At 36.9% G+C, this 16309-nt stretch overlaps 1 protein-coding gene across 1 annotated transcript; it reads left to right on the forward strand.

The window, feature by feature from the left end:
- The first annotated feature begins 5338 nt into the window (after nucleotides 1-5338).
- Nucleotides 5339-12494, forward strand: LOC110734379. Its single transcript, XM_021914515.1, has 8 exons — nucleotides 5339-5804; nucleotides 7280-7552; nucleotides 8382-8581; nucleotides 8731-9081; nucleotides 9211-9411; nucleotides 9543-9613; nucleotides 10445-10584; nucleotides 12063-12494. The coding sequence occupies exons 1-8, from the start codon at nucleotides 5765-5767 to the stop codon at nucleotides 12410-12412; spliced, it is 1626 nt and encodes a 541-aa protein (XP_021770207.1). The 5' UTR covers nucleotides 5339-5764; the 3' UTR covers nucleotides 12413-12494.
- Nucleotides 12495-16309: the final 3815 nt, after the last annotated feature.

A 16309-nucleotide genomic window follows, 5' to 3' on the forward strand; every position in this document is an offset into this window, starting at 1 on the left:
CAGCCAGGCGGTCCAGATACCGCATGAGACTGATGCATTCATTGGTGTGATGACCAACATCTTCATGATAAGCACATAATTTTTCTTGGTTCCGGTTGTTTGCAGAACCCTTCATGGGGACCGGCTTCTCAATTGAGATCCGTCCCTTGATTTCCTTTAGGATAAATTGGCTATCCTTGTTAAACGCATACTTTGGGGAGTATGGTTTGAATTCTTTTTTCTTTTTCTGGGCTGGCTGTTTAGAGGAATCAGCCGCCCAGACATCTTTTCTCTTTTCATCTTTGTTTGACGACTGTTTCTGTCGTCCTTCTCTTTTGTCGGACCTTCTCCCGTCTGACTGTTTTACCGTACTACAAAGATCAGTCGCCTGTATATAGGCTTCCGCTTCAATCAAGGCCTCTTGAAGAGTCGCCACCCTCTTTCGGACCAAATCAAATTTGAAGGTCGACCCGTCTTTGAGACCTCTAAAAAAGTCAGTATAGGCTACTTCATCCGGTAACCCTTGAATTTGTATTCTCATCAGGTTAAACCGCCTGATGTAAGAACGAAGACCCTCCTTCTCGCCCTGCTGAATTGTTCCTAAATCAAGGGTCGTCTTCTTCGCAGGGATGTTCATGGCGAAGTTGGAGGTGAATAAGTAAGCAAGCGTCCTAAAGCTATTTACACAACCAGTCGGCAGGTTGCCGAACCATTGTTGTGCGATTCCTGTGAGAGTCGCTGGGAAACACTTGCACCAAGTGGGATCATCCAACCCTTGAAGGTACATCAGGTTGGTGAATGCCATCAGATGGTCTTCTGGGTTAGTAGTGCCGTCATAGGCGCCTACTAATACATTTTTCACTTTGGCCGGCTGAGCGGCTTCAGTAATTTCCTTGGAGAAGGCCGACGGCTGTTCGCCAAGTCTAAGCAACCGTAGCTTCCAGTCCATAGGTTGGACGTGTTTTGCTGCATGTCCACCAAACGGAGGTGGCTGTAAAAAATACTGTTGTTGCGGTACAAACGGTAAGTTTGGTACCGCCTGGTCGCTATGATAGCCGGACTGACGGGAGGTGCCGCCTGACTGACTCTCATGATACGACTGAGTATGCCTCATCGAGGTATTTCGCAGACTGTCTTGGAAGTTTGAGGTAGAGGCCGACTCTGACAATCGGTCACTCTTCTTCTGCTCTAGCAGTAGCCGAGCGTCTGTGTATGATTTCCTCGACCCGTCCGCCTGAATATGACGAAGAGGTTTCCTATTTCCTGGAGTAGGAAAACGGTATTTTGTGAAATCAAGGGCAGTCGGCTCCCGTTTCCTAGATTTAGGATGAGGAGTTGCCTCTCGTCCTTGAACTGGCTTCCTCTTCTGTGAAGTGGAGGGTTTCTTAGCCGACTACTCCTTGTCCAGAGCAGGCGGCTTCTTGTGGATCAACTCTTGAATTTCTCCCTTGAAGTCCCTCATGAAGGTCATGAGTTCACTCCTTGTGATGGGAGCAGACCCATCAGTCGGCTGTTGCCGAACAGGAGGTGCGCCTGCTGGCTCGCTTCCTGTATGAAGATGTTCCCGTTCCCTCCTTTCGGTATGACGGGTACGTGGGGCCCTTAGGGTCCCGTCTGAAGCTGTGTGAGCTTCAACTTCAAATTCATTCTCAGTATCGTGGTCCGACTGAACTAGAGGGTCGTCTAGGGGACGTCTCTCTTCAGGAGGCGGTACAAACGTGGATGCCATCTCAGAAGTACTCTCCCCACAGACGGCGCCAGATGTTTCGGGGTTTTCTGATGTCCTGCGGGAGAGTTACAATTCCGAGACTGGAACCGGACGCCTGTACCTGCAAAACAGCGGAGACTCCTGGTGGTGGGAGCTCCGCCTCCGACGGTCAAGTTAGTACTTGATTAAGGAGTAATTAATGCGGAAATTAAAGTGATTGGGTCTCTCTAGGTGAGAGTGTTTAATGTGTGTAATCTGCGTTTTTAGCATGCTTCCTCCTTTAATGAGGATTAAGGGAGGTATTTATAACCTTGGGAAACGTGTCAATCCTAGGTTTAGGTTAACCTAGGGCTGATTGGGCTTCCCTCGGAAGTTGGGCCTGGGTGGCCGGTTTCTCCATTAGGCATGGAGTATGCCACGTGTCATGACATAATAGGTCCAAGGTGGACGAATAAGCGTGTGCCACGTGGCAAGCCCTGCCAGTTCCAACTGGGGGACACTTGGCAGGACCTGATTGGCCCACGTGGCGCATTCCGATTGGTGGGAGCAAAATCCCCTAATCAATTTTAATCCTAGAAGTACACTAATATATACTCTCGGACACTTTGTCCCTTAATTAACATAGTTTGCTAGCTGTGTTTCCTAAAAAAAAAAAGTACTCGTACCCCGTATATGGGTGCAAATATAAAGGTAGGTACAACTAAGTATGATATTTTACTCATTTGATATATTTTTTTTTTAATTTCAAGTCAGGTGGGTGCACCTTAAACCCGGGTGTATACAAAAAAATTCATATAGTGATTAGATGCTTAATTGTAAAGTGTATAGTTTGTTAAAGATAAAGAGTATTCGGTGGTATTGTTTAAGTCCAAAATTTGAAATCAAACTCGGTAAATGTTTAGCACTGGGTCACTAGCCTTCTCTTGTGCCTCCTTGTATCCACATACACACACATGCACTTTACACGTTGGAGTAATTTTGAAAATGTTCTCTTTTGTATTTTTTTTAGAAGAATTTTGAAAGGCCCGGGTTAGCGGGGTAAATAATTTGGAAGAGTGGAGGAAAGGTAAGGAAATCGCACCTCCCAAATTGTCACTAGTGGAAATTGAACTTCTTTCCACTAAATCAAGCAAAAATATTAAAGATTAACCCTATCATGCCTTAGTATATTTCACCAAGGGAAACTTTTTTTCGGCATGATTAGTGCAATTTCAAAAAAAAGAATTCTGGTGCAAATAAATACGATTGTGTCCTTGATCTGTTGTTTATGTTGTCAAAAACTCGTGCTTTAGGTTTTATTGAATGCCTTTAGAATGTCGAATTCAACATGATCGAACAATTTAATTGATTGAGCTTATTAGTAAATACAAGTACCAAACAAAGGAATACATTATCTCTATCCTACCCAATAATTCCTTATCTTACCTTCTAATTTGTATCCATCATCCCAAACACCATGTTATTGTTGTAATGTGATGGTTGTTTAATCGAGATAAATATATGCCATTCATGTTGGGTCACTACCAAATTGAAGTGTATTTTTTATTTCCAAACATTCAACAAAAGTTTTATAACTATAGCTTTGGGTTTGCTCAAGGGCCAAGGCATAACATGATTCGTCCATTACAATCAGATTGATAAAAAGGCAATGACTTGATCATTGTCTTAGGCTTAGCCTACCCAAACGCCAAAACACACAACTTTATAAAGACACAGTCCAAAGTCATCTTAAATTTCCCTCCAAAAAATGCTTGATTACCAATTAGTTCAAACTACAGTTTGTAATTTAAGTTTCTAAGTTGTCCATTGTTGTGCTAAAATCGATCATTGTCATTTTATCTTCAATGCTAGAAGGTTTCAGCCTTTCAGGTAGTTTAGGTTTCAGGAATTTTACAGTTACGATTATGTCCATCCCAAAGTGAACTTTCAAATAACAGGACAGGTGCGACCCACGCCCGTATTTAGAGGATAATCTACATATTTACAACATTTAGAAGTCAAAAGAATTTTGAGGGGGAAAAAATGATAAAATTTGCGTCACTTGATATTTTGTAGGAGATTATCTCAAGCTATGTAAACAAACAAGCTCAAGAAACTCAATCAAGGACTCAAATCTAGCACAAACGATGGGCTTAACAGGGGTATTACCGTCATTTCACCTGCTCAGCCTTCAACCTTGTGCCATCATCATTTCAATTAGAAAATCCAATATTCAACAACCAACAAATTAGTTTTCATCAAAATCAAAAAATTTGTAATCAAAATGGAGAACGATCAGAGTACGAATACGTGATTTGGCCATCATCCCGGCGATCAAACCTAGAAATTTCAAGGATTTTATAAAAATTCATCATATCGATCTCTTTATAATTTTTCAAATTCGATCTCTTTATAATTTTTCAAATTCGATCATAAATTTTATAAACAAAGAAAAGGAGAGAGAAAATAAGAAGATCAGATAGAGCTAATACATTGTTGCCATCATATCGGCGAATCAAACCAATAGGGAAACATAGTTCATTCATCATTTCCATTTACTCTCCAATTCATTTTCAAAACTTAAATCAAAACAAAATTACAAAAATCGCAAATTTGAAAAATCTGAGAAAATTACTACAATGGTGAAGAAGAGATGAGAGAGAAAGTATCGAAAATGGAGTGAGATAGGCTTAGCTTGTGGTGCTGCTTTTGCAGAAGTGAGATGAGGTTGGTGCAGATGGAACCCTAATTACTTGATTGGGGATTTTATAGAAGATGATGATTGATGCCTTGATGGAGGCTGGAATTTTAGAATCCAATTAGGGCATATTAGATGTGATGTGATGTGATCTATAGCCCAAATCATAGGCCCAAATCACATTTGAAGGAGGAACCCTACGAAGTTGTCAACATTTCTTAGGTGATGACTAGAGGGTGTCAAAAACTTACCTTATTCGACCAGATCTGACCAACAAATATATTTGACAAATTTTGACTCGTATGTAACGATAATTTAATAATTTAGCATGATTTAGCTTTTAAATAGGCCCAACCTAACCTTTCCAAACCTGACCCAAGTTTTGGAATTGACACCTCTAATATTAACCACAATAATATTTTGAATGTGAGAAATTACAATAATTGATGCAAATGTTGGTTCAATTGTAGACTTATATCCACCAAATAGACGTGGCCATTTAAAATTTAACATAATGGTCTAATGATAACACCAATATGACCTTTTTTTTTGTTTTTTTTTTGTTTTGTTTAATATCTTATATTTCAAATGGATATTAGGGACGATCTAATTGACACAGGGGTTTAGTAATACTGCTAGAAACGTGTTGTGTTGAAAACGAAACGGGACAATTAGTGGAGGACAATTGTATTGCTAACATTAAAATGCATTAATTTTACAATAGTGGAACATTATTATAAGAGGCTGTTTCATCGAGCTTTGATAACCATTAAGGTTATAAGGGTGTGTTTTATTAATTACACTTTTACTTATCTAAACTCATCACAAATGTTTCATTTAAGTGAGGTTGTGTTTTAATTTATTCAACTTATTTCAAGAGTTTATTACTAGATGTGTTTAGTTCCATTTTAAAGGAGGGAAATAGAAAGGGGGGTGTTAACATGACGTCATAATAGAAGGGGGGGGGTGTTAACATGACGTCATAATAGAGGAATTAGGCAAACAAGTGGTAATTTTTGATATGTTAAAGAATTATTGGTGATAAAGCAAAAAAAAAAATATCGAACCGTTATTACTAAAATGTCTTTAATAATAGGTGGTGTTTTTCCAAAGAACATACCCTTAAGCTTTAACTTTTCAATCCATTTTTAGAAAAATAAGAAAATTGCATCAAAACTCCAACTCAACCTTGGGTCCAAATCCGAGGCGTTGAGTGTTGACACAACCCAAAGCGGCACCGCCGCGCCTTTTCTCCTCTTCGCGTATCTTCTTCTTTTAGTCGAACACGCATCACCGCATCACAAACACTACACCCAAATTTCACAATTCTTAACCTTTTCGGCTTTTCCCCATTTTTTTTCTAACTAACTTCCTTTCTCTCTCCTCATCTGCGCCCAACAATGGCGACTTCTTCATTGCGTCGTTTCTTACATCAACTAGGTAATTTTTCTTCTTCATTTGATAAAATTAGTAACTATCATTTCTATTTGATTTTCGCCGTTTTTATAAATTGTACTTCGTTGCTAATTATGTATAATTGCATACTTGTTGTTGTTGAGGAATTTCCTAATTCAAATTTTGTTGTTGTTAGAAATTTAGAATCCTAATTTGAATGTAGGATTTGAGTAATTAGTTGAAATTTTGTGGTTCTATTGAGTAGTGTAGGTGTACAAGTTTATAACTAATTTTAACAATATTTATTAATGTGTTTGGTAAAGAGTTAATATTGAAGGATTATGTATTGTGTTAATCACTTATTTGGAAATTTGGATAAATTTGAGTAAGTTTGAAGATTTTGATCAAACGGTCGCAATTTCTTGTCGGTAAACTCTTTTTTCTGTCGTGTAGATTGCTCTTTGCAGTAGTAATTAATTAAGCAAAAGTAAAAATGTGGATACCGTGGGCTGTAGATTAAAGTAGACAAGCACATAAACGATTATGAACGAACTAATTGTGAGCCTAAATGAGTCGAATACTTAGTTGATCGCGCTGAGTTTGTATATTGAATAAGCTCGGAAATATGTCCGGTTTTTTTTTTTTTGCATAACGAAAAAACTTTAGCCAAGTGGCCCAAGTTTGTTGATGAGATGTTCTTGGCTCTCATTGACATGCTTAATAAACTCATAAACTTGGTTATGGTTTATTGTTGCAATGAGAGGTGAAACCTTGGGCCGATTGTGACATCTATAACTGAACTTAGAGAAGTTTCTTCTCTAGTTAATGTATTAGAGTGTACGATTGCAGCACATCTGAAGATTTAAGTGAATTCCTTGACTCTTAGGCGTAGGTCTAATTGTTTATGATTTGCTCCATTTTGATGTTGGCCTATAGTCTGTTTGGATCTATTCTAGTTTTTTTGGACTTTGGTTCCAACTATAGATGAGAAGTTGATTTGCCTACTTTTGAACCTAACTATTGAAAAAAAGTAGTTCATATCCTTTATTGACCATAGAATCACTCTATGAATAGGTTGTTTCCTTTTTGTTTCTTGCTCGATTTATCTATGAAGTGCTGTGCTAACATCAGTTGCCAATCATAGTAATGAGCATAAAGTTAGTTTCGTGGTCAAGTATATGTTTCTTTGGGTTGAATGGGTTGAGCTTTTAGAAGTATAGGGGTTTTTGTTACCTCGTACAATAAGCATCGGCTGGATGCTTAGTAATGCAGCTTCTTTTCTTGCTCCATGGTTCTATTTCATGATCGCCCTTACCCAGTTCTTTTTGCTACTCTGTTTTTGCTTCTTTTTTTAGCTTAAAATTTATTTGCTACTTCAGTGTGCAAACCTTTCTATCGTTAAGCCATTTTGCTTGTGACCTTTCTTTCTTTATGCTGAAGCACTTTTGCATGTATTTGCCCATCTTTTTGTTCTGCTTTCTTCTATTATATGTGTTAGTAATATTTAATCACATCTGTAGATAAGCACATGGTAAAGAAACATGAATCATATGGAATGCTCGTATATGGCGCTCTTACCAGGTTTCGATCGCTATCTTCAAAGTCTGACAGCAAAGGTTCATGTGAGACATCTAAGAGGTCTGAGCTCATTGATAAGACAGATTATGATCGCACACTTGGAAAGTATAGCTCTGATGATGATGAACTGAATGATAGTACACGAAAGTCGGAACTTGCATGGCTTACAAAGGCACTTGAACCTGCACTACAGCTTTGTAGGTGGGCTTTTCCAGGTCTGGTAATTGCTAATTTTGTAGTTCATATACGAGGCTTTATATCAAAACAGAATATAATAAATGTTTTGGTAAATGGTTTTCTAAGTGCACCATAAAGTTGTTAGTCATGTAAGGGACTTTTAGCTTTAGAATTTAGATCAAGGGTTTTATAGGAACAGTTTCCTTAAAATTGTATGGATAAGATTGCATATAATCCAGTTCTCTACCTCTTTGGGTTGAGACGCTCTTAAGGCATTGGGGGTGGTGGCATAAAAGATTTCCATATAAGGCCTTATTTATGCTTTCTTTGAGAGTAGTCAATTCTGTCATGGTGACCTTGCTTAATTTGCATGATTCGTGTATCAATTCTTTAACCATTCCAGCTAAACCAGTTTCATATCCCCAAGCTTTAAATGCTTGCTGATGTCTTTGTCTTCCCATTACTAACATAAGTAGATAAATTGTTTTCTTAATCACTCAAAACACACACACACACACACCACACACACACTGGCCAGGCCTTGATAATCCTTTTTGAAGATGAAGTATTTTGTTTTCTCTTTCTTTCTGTATAGTCTTCCGGTCAAAAAACAATTTTAGTGAAGACCTCCATGAATTATTCATTTATCACTCAATAATGTTACATTTTTTTTAAAATTTCTTATGTATAGTTGCCTTTGAAACACTGTACGTTACAAGTGTTGAATGACAAAATGGCTGCATAATTAATTTTTATTTGCTGTAATTCTTGAGAAAGTTAAAAAATATTTTGTTTGTATGGAGTCTCCTTTAAAATTTTTGTTTCTTTCTTTCAGTTGGTAACTGGGGAAGTTGTTTTACATAGCAGGAAATGGTTCTGAAAGTAAGCCTCCACCTAGTAGTCGTTCAATTGCTGAAATTGTTGCTAGTATCCAGAGAAGTAAGACTGGATTACAAGACTGGAGCCTCTCTGATCTCACAATTGGACTGTACCTTGTTTATCTTCGTCAAGCATCTGCAGCTCCACTTGTAGATGTCAAGGGTGTTCAAATCACCTCGGAATCCGTGGTAAATTTCAGAAATAATGTTGTTATGGAAACTTTAAATATGTTTACCTACCAATATCCTAGTTGCTGCAGGATTCACACTACGTTTTGTTTTTGTAGTTTGTATTTAGACTATTAATTCTCCCTTCTTTTGATGCTTATGTGAATCAGGTACAAGATCTGATATATCACTTGGAATTAGCCAGAGGATCATATAGAGACACCCCTGCAGGCCTCGCCAGGCAAAGCATGCTTCGAGAAAGCAACATCCTGAAATTCATCAGGAATTCTAGCGTGATGAGACCTGGCTATTACATCGGTATTGATCCTCGCAGAAAACTTGTAATTCTTGGCATCCGTGGAACTCATACTGTATATGACCTTGTAACTGATATTGTGTCAACAAGTGATGGAGATGTCACCTTTGAAGGCTACTCAACTCACTTTGGTACTGCTGAGGCTGCTCGCTGGTTTCTGAATCATGAGATGGGAACGATAAAAAAGTGCTTGCATAAACATGAGGTTGTGAAGCTTTTTATGTAGCTCAATTTGATATCTGCTTCCTTTTTCAACTTACTTTTACATACATGTATACATTTTACTTTGTCTTTTTCAAGGCTGCTTTATTAGTATGGCTTAATTTATTCACAGGGTTTTAGGTTACGGTTGGTGGGGCATTCTCTTGGAGCTTCTACAGCTTCTTTATTGGCAATGATGCTTCGTCAAAAATCAGCCACAGAGCTGGGATTTGATCCCAGTACTGTAACTGCTGTTGGAATTGCTACTCCTCCTTGTGTGTCCAAAGAACTTGCTGAAAGCTGTTGTGATTATGTCAGCACGGTTGTGATGCAGGTGGGCATATATGAGTATGTATGTTGAGTTCTGGGACAGTGGGACTATTAGGAGAGAACTTTATCTCACCTATGCAGGTTTGGTCAGTAGTCACTACTTTACTGAGTAATATTTGTTATATCGTCATGCAGGACGATGTTGTTCCTAGGTTAAGTGTCGCTTCTTTGGCAAGACTGAGGAATGAAATTATTCAAACTGACTGGTAAGCTACTGCCAACACATAATTCAGTTATTCCGACCTAAAATCTCTAAGATTGCAATTTAAGAAGCAGGAAGGGAGGTTTTGCTATGCATCATGTTATTTGGAGGAACCTTTGTCTCTCCTGTATGTGTAATTGCTACTCCATTCTAGGTTATGGTCTTATGTATGTCCAAGTTTTTGTTCTGTTCTGCTCAGTGCTTCTTTTCCTTGCAAAATTAAAAATGTCTATGTTAATTTGTTTGACTTTTATATCTATTTCAGTGTGCTTCTATACCTTTATATGTTTTTATTATAACTATAATAATTGTAATGTTGTTTCTGTTGTAGTTACTATGTTTCTCAAAAGAAGGAGAAAGACTTCTCTATAAAAAGTAGTTTCCTATAGTTTTCTTCACTATTTTATTTCAAGAACATTTTGGTTGATCTAAACAACCTTGCCTTTTAGTAAAGACTAAATAGGGGTAACTGGTAAAACTGCATTCATTTGGACCTCCTTTGACCTTGCCTATGGACCAATGATGAAATCCGTTCTGAAATGTTGTTGCTGTTGCTAGGAACCTCTGCTGTACATTAGCTAATATTTTCCTTCTTGGGTGTGGGGGCGGGGGTGGGGGTGGGGTTACTGCTTGTAGAATTTGTGAATAGGAAGTTGACTTCCATGCTTAGGTAGTGGACAATGTCACCATCCTAGCACAAATCTGACAAGTGATTATGTAAACATAGTATGCTGTAATATAAATGATTTTTTTTTCGTCTGCGACTTTGTCCTTGCCGACTTTCATTAAATCATAGCACGATATGATTTCTTTTATATCTCCTGATCTTCTGTAGGATGAGTGTCTTGAAGAAGGAAGATTATAAAAGTGTGATGGAATTTTTCACAAATGCAAAACAGGTCATGTCTTCTGTACAAGATGTAGCTCGGAAAGTGGCTGACTATGCAAATTTTAGAAGCAGGACCAACAACTCTGGTATGACCCTATGTCCTTGTAAATGTACCAATTGGAAACAGCTATTGTTTCAAATCAGTCTAAAAATTGACTTGTAGTTTTGTATTGACTATGCATATCTTGTGTCTAGCAGTAAATATTTTGGCAAATGCATTATGACTAGCTATTAAATTTACGATGATCTCATATTCCCATGGTTTGTATATTCTTAGAGGGTTTGCAATATTAAGATTAGTTGATACTGAGTAACGTCTATAAACTTTGTTGTAGATGCTGTGTAAATTGGTAATATAGCGGAAAGGGTTTTTGATGGAAGTCTTAACACCGCACTTGAAAGGGAAAGAGTGTTGCTGATTACTCTGTATCACTTTAAAGCTTGGTATTAGTTGATGGATAAAAGGATTAGTTATGCAATGTATGTGTATACAACTACTGAACATATGGTACATCACTACTGAACATTTGGTATTCATAATTTCCACTCCCACTCATTTCTGTTGTTGGTAAAAGTGGCAACAGAAAAATAAATTAGAACCAAAATTTTGTAGTTACTTACTTTGGACATTCATATTGGACAATTTGCGTAAAATAGCACATATCCTCAAATTATCTCAGTACCTTATACCATCTAGATTCTGGGCTGTCATTAATACAATTTTGATGCCTGCTCCAGAAATGAGAGGAGGAAGGGGGTGGTACGTCCTTGTATTACTTTCTGTATTGAAGGCAAACGGACATTAGTATTAAGGATATCTTCTTATTATAGGGTCATTCTTTAATATATAATTATATATTGTAATTGTTATTCTTTCTAGTCTCTTGGTGCTTTGGCCAAGTGGCCTAGAAACTGGTTTGCATTATTCAAATATAATAGATAGTTGATTCCACCTTCTGGGTTAGGGCTGGACTGCCCTTTTTTTTTTTTTTTTTTTAATGATAACTCTTTCGATATGTCGGCTCCGTTTGGTTTGACTTAAAACATTTTCAATGAAAAATAATTTTTTTGGAAAACATATTTTTAAGGAACACCACAATTGCAAATTAGTTTCTTTTTTTTTTTTTGTTTCCTTACAAAACAAGAAAATCTTAGAGAAAATGAAAATATAGGAATGGAATGGTGAGAATAGATGAGGAAAGTAAAAAGGAGGTAAGGAGGGAGGAAAATGTGGCTTCCTTTCTTTTGTAAAGGAAAATGTTTTCCACCATTGAGACTTGAGAGTGTAATTTTCCACCATTAGGAAAATTGTTTTCCGCCCCTTCACAAACCAAACAAAGGAAAATAAGGGAAAATATTTTTTCATGAAAACGTTTTACATGAAACCAAACACACCCTTCAATCCTTCATTGCATATAGATTACTTATTTTGGATAATTTTCATCTACAACTTGACTGCATACCCAGTACGCTATCTGAGTGATGAACGTATACGAAATTCAATCATCATACTAAGGCATTTATATTTTATATGACAATTGTAAGTTGTTGCCTTGACTAACAGGTATATTGACAAGTGAGGATTCGCTTGCTGGAGCCGATGGTCCCCCAATTTCCAAGCCAACTGCTGTTAACAGGGACAACGAGAATGCTGCTCTGATGCATGAAGAATTGTTTGTCCCAGGAACTATTTACTATCTAAAAAGAAATACTGATGCCCAAACCAGCAGCAGCAACAGAAGCAAAGCGAAAGAGTACTTCACACTCTGGAAGTGGCATCCTGGGCAGCATTTTCAGGAAATTTTACTCTCGAGCAATTTAATTTCAGATCACAAATGCGAAAGCCACTATTATGCTCTCAGAGATGTAATCAAAGGCTTGCCTGGATCATCCAGTGGTGAAGGTGTTTTTTGACAACTTAATCCTGGGTATAGTAATGGGTCATGCCTTGTGTAAATAGTTGTAGCAATTGTATAAGATTCCATAATTATCAATTTTGGGGAATGTTGTTGATAAATGGTGATCAATTTTTGATTTTTTGCTGCCTTGGCATGAATAGGATTGTTATTCAGATGTAAGAATAATGCCACTATTCCCTTGTGTAAAGGTTTGTTGTTTCATCCTTAATTAGGAAATAAAGACTCGATAAAGCCCATAGAGGTAACTAGGTAAGGTTGCGCACCTTTAGACGGTTAGACCTTGTTGGTTTTACTAGCTAGAAAAAGTCCGGCAGGTTTGCTGGAAATAGTTCAAGGACTGGTTTTCCAATTATAGATAGGTGGTTCCCTCCCAGTTTTCTCGTCTTTTCTACCAGTACTCCAGTTTTGCTGCTTGCCTTTATTGTGGTTTGAAGTAGTGCATTAACTGTTCTTACAGTACTTCTCCCTTTTTTAGCCTTTCACATTTACAAGTGACATTTCCTCAATGTTTTTGCTGCGTATCTGATTTATTGGTTTATAGAGCTACATCTGGGAGATTTTTTCTTAGTATGAAAACTAATTCAACTTCTCACAAGTTACAAGCAGTGGGAATTTCGAATTTAATCAGTACGGCAGAAATAATTTCCCTATTTAAAGCCTTAAATTGAAACTGTTTGTTGCAAGTCTGTTTGCTAGTCTAAGCTAATAGTGGTAGCTCGATTCGGTTAGGTCAATATTGAGCCGTTTTCAGCTAATTGATATGATTTGCTTGAATTAGACCGATATTTTACCCTATACAAGAAAACCTGAAACTGACCCGATATTGACATAAAGATGATACACCAACACAAAAGTTTATTGAAAATACTTGTAATTGAATCTGATCCGAATCAAATTTGCTCTAGTCTATTTTTAGGGGAGTTAAGTGTTGTATTATGGGAATATACTGAATGCAAGTAAATTCAAAAGCATCACTATGCATATGCTTGGAAGAATCCACGAGGTTATACTATGGTAGCATCTTTCTAAGCATATACTGTACTAAGCTTGTTATTTTTTCAATTGTTACGTAAAAACAGTGGATGCTAATAATAGGCATCATGCTAAATAATAAAGGCTAATATTGTTAGTATATTTGTTTAGTTTTAGTGGGTTTAGATTTTAGAACATTGATTTGACCAGTTTGTCCTTGCTTACATGCAACCTGTGAGTTATGATTGTGAACTTCTCCTCGAAATGGCATCTGGATAGCCCATAAAGCTGTCTTTTTCTTGCCTTTTTCTTCCTTTTTATCAGTTGATGAACTAGCAAGACCATTTACACAAGTCATACTATGTCGACTTGCTAAGTCACTGTTTTGTTTCGTTCACATATAAATACAACACAAGTCATACTATGTCGACTTGCTAAGTCACTGTTTTGTTTCGTTCACATATAAATACATACTTTGTGCGGAGTAGAGATGTGGGAATTCGAGTTGAATTTAGTTTGGATCAAGTTAGGTCTCGGGTCATCAAGTTTGTACATTTTATGTGGAACTCACTAGGAATTCAAGCGGTTTAATTTTGTGTGTTCAACCGATTGATCACTTTTACACCCATTAAGACGACAATTCCAGATCATGTTGAGTATCCATCGTTGGTTGTATAAAGTGGGCATGTTTGTGAAACATTTTTATTTATTCATTTAATTTTTACGACGTTTTCTTTTGAAAAATCACTCGATTCACACCCTTTCAAAATGGTGACATGACGTTATAAGTATAACTCGAGAGATTTGTTTTACTCAGTGGTGCTGTAGAGTGGTTGATCAATCTTGTAGTCATAGTTAGCTGACCAAATATCTTGATTATTTTGATGAGATTGTAGAGTAAGTGAGTAACAGCTTAAGAGTGATTTAAGGATAAACCAATTAAGAGAATTAAAAATGGTAACTTAGGTAATGATTAGAAATAATTAATTAAGGTATCTTTCTAAATTAGTGCGAACCTCTTTCCGACCATGGCCAAATGGCCCTAATCTTAGAAGGCTGGTGGCTAGTCTTAGCTTAGCTGTAATAGTTGTGACATTTACTTGTATAAATTAAGAGTATCTAGGATTTTGTAGCATGCAAGAAAAAGGCCTATTCTATTCTTCTTCTTTTCATGTGAAATTAATACAGTACGGAGTAGCATTTTTATTTGTTGGTGACAGTTTTTCACCTTGTTGAATCAGATCATGACGTGCGTCACGTGCTCTTCGTTTCTCGTTAAAGGAATTAAGGATATTATTCATGCACTAGCGTTAAAATATGGTTTTCTCACGTGGACTCGTAGTTAGGGTCTAATAAGTTCCGACTCGAGTGTCTATACTTCGCTCTTAAATTCGTTCAGTGGCTTGTGCATCTCATATGTTGGTACATGTATTGTGTATTTGCGTCTTATTAGTTAGTTAGGTATGATGTATGTATCACCATGCATTATTATACTAAAATTGATACAAATAGCCTACTTTGAAGAAGCAAATTCTCCAGGTAAGATGTTGAGGCTAGGGGTGCTTATCGAGTGAGTCGATCACGAGTTGAGGGTGCTTGACTCGACTCAAAAACTTTTTACATGTGCTCAACTCGTGCTCGCTAAAGTTTCGAGCTAATAAAACATGCTCGACTCGTGCTCGTTAAAGTTTCGAGTCAAGTCGAGTCCCTCACGATTTGCTCGTTAAAGTTTTTGCCTTCTATAATTATATGCCTTTATGTTATTTTTTTCACTTTATATTGTTTATTTTATTTTATTTTATTTTATTTTATTTAAATATATTTATTATTAAAGATTTACTCTTTCTTTTTGATAGTATAAATTAACACTTATTAAGTGTCAAATTTGTTTAAATATGGTAACTTTATTTGTAAATTCTATATTAATAAAATATATTATCGAGTTGCTCACGAGTTTATCAAGTCGAGTTAGAGCTTGCTCAACTCGTGTTCGTTAACACTCAAGTCGAGTTCGAGCCGAGCTAACTCGAGTCGAGTTTTGACCGGCGTCGATCGAGTCGAGTTCGAGTTGCTCAACTCAATTAACACCTTTGTTGAGGCCATGAGCAAACTCACATGTGAGTGAAAGTGTTGTCCCACATCAAAAGAGTATGAAAGTGTTGAGAAGTGTATCCCACATTGAAGAAACAAGAAAGTTGTGTCCACTTTATAAGGCTAAGGGGCTACTCCCCTCATTGTCATATGATTTTGAGGTGGAAACTCCTTGCACCTGTATAGTGGACACTTGTGACGGGTGTGGCCTAGGCCCGTTTATCATAAGACAATCTTACCATTATAAGACCACTTTTGTGAGTCATTACAAATATGTGACTCTATCACTTCTTTTTTTCCTTCTCGTCTCAACCCACCTACAATATAGTCTTACGATGATAAGCAAGACAATTTTATTTAAAATTTGTAAATTCTCTAGTAGAAGTGTTTGAGAAATGGGTTATTATTAGTTGATTTATAATTTCAATATTAATTATTACTAATACAAAATAAGATGATGTCGTATAAATCTATTTAATTTTCCGTAGTAGGTCATAAGCCGTTACAAATTTAATAATAGTGCTTAATTAATTCATCGAAAAATAATCTTTATTTTTCGACGATCGAAAACAAAAACTTGAAAGCACTTGCTTGAAGTTTAAAGAACAACAATGAGTCCATGACCAAAGTCATGGCAGAAGAAGACGAGGCAAATTCATACCTTCCACAAATCTTATTAGTAGTTAGTCAAACATAAATCCAAATTAGCTTAAATGCAAAGTTCAAATTATGCTCTTTGTTGTGCGACAGCGGAAGCAAAGGTCGTAAACAAACAAGAAAACAATAAAGAAATTCAATGCAAACAATAAGAACAACACCAAGAATTTAC

Source organism: Chenopodium quinoa, unplaced genomic scaffold, assembly GCF_001683475.1.
Source record: "Chenopodium quinoa cultivar QQ74 unplaced genomic scaffold, ASM168347v1, whole genome shotgun sequence".
Classification (NCBI taxonomy): domain Eukaryota; kingdom Viridiplantae; phylum Streptophyta; class Magnoliopsida; order Caryophyllales; family Amaranthaceae; genus Chenopodium; species Chenopodium quinoa.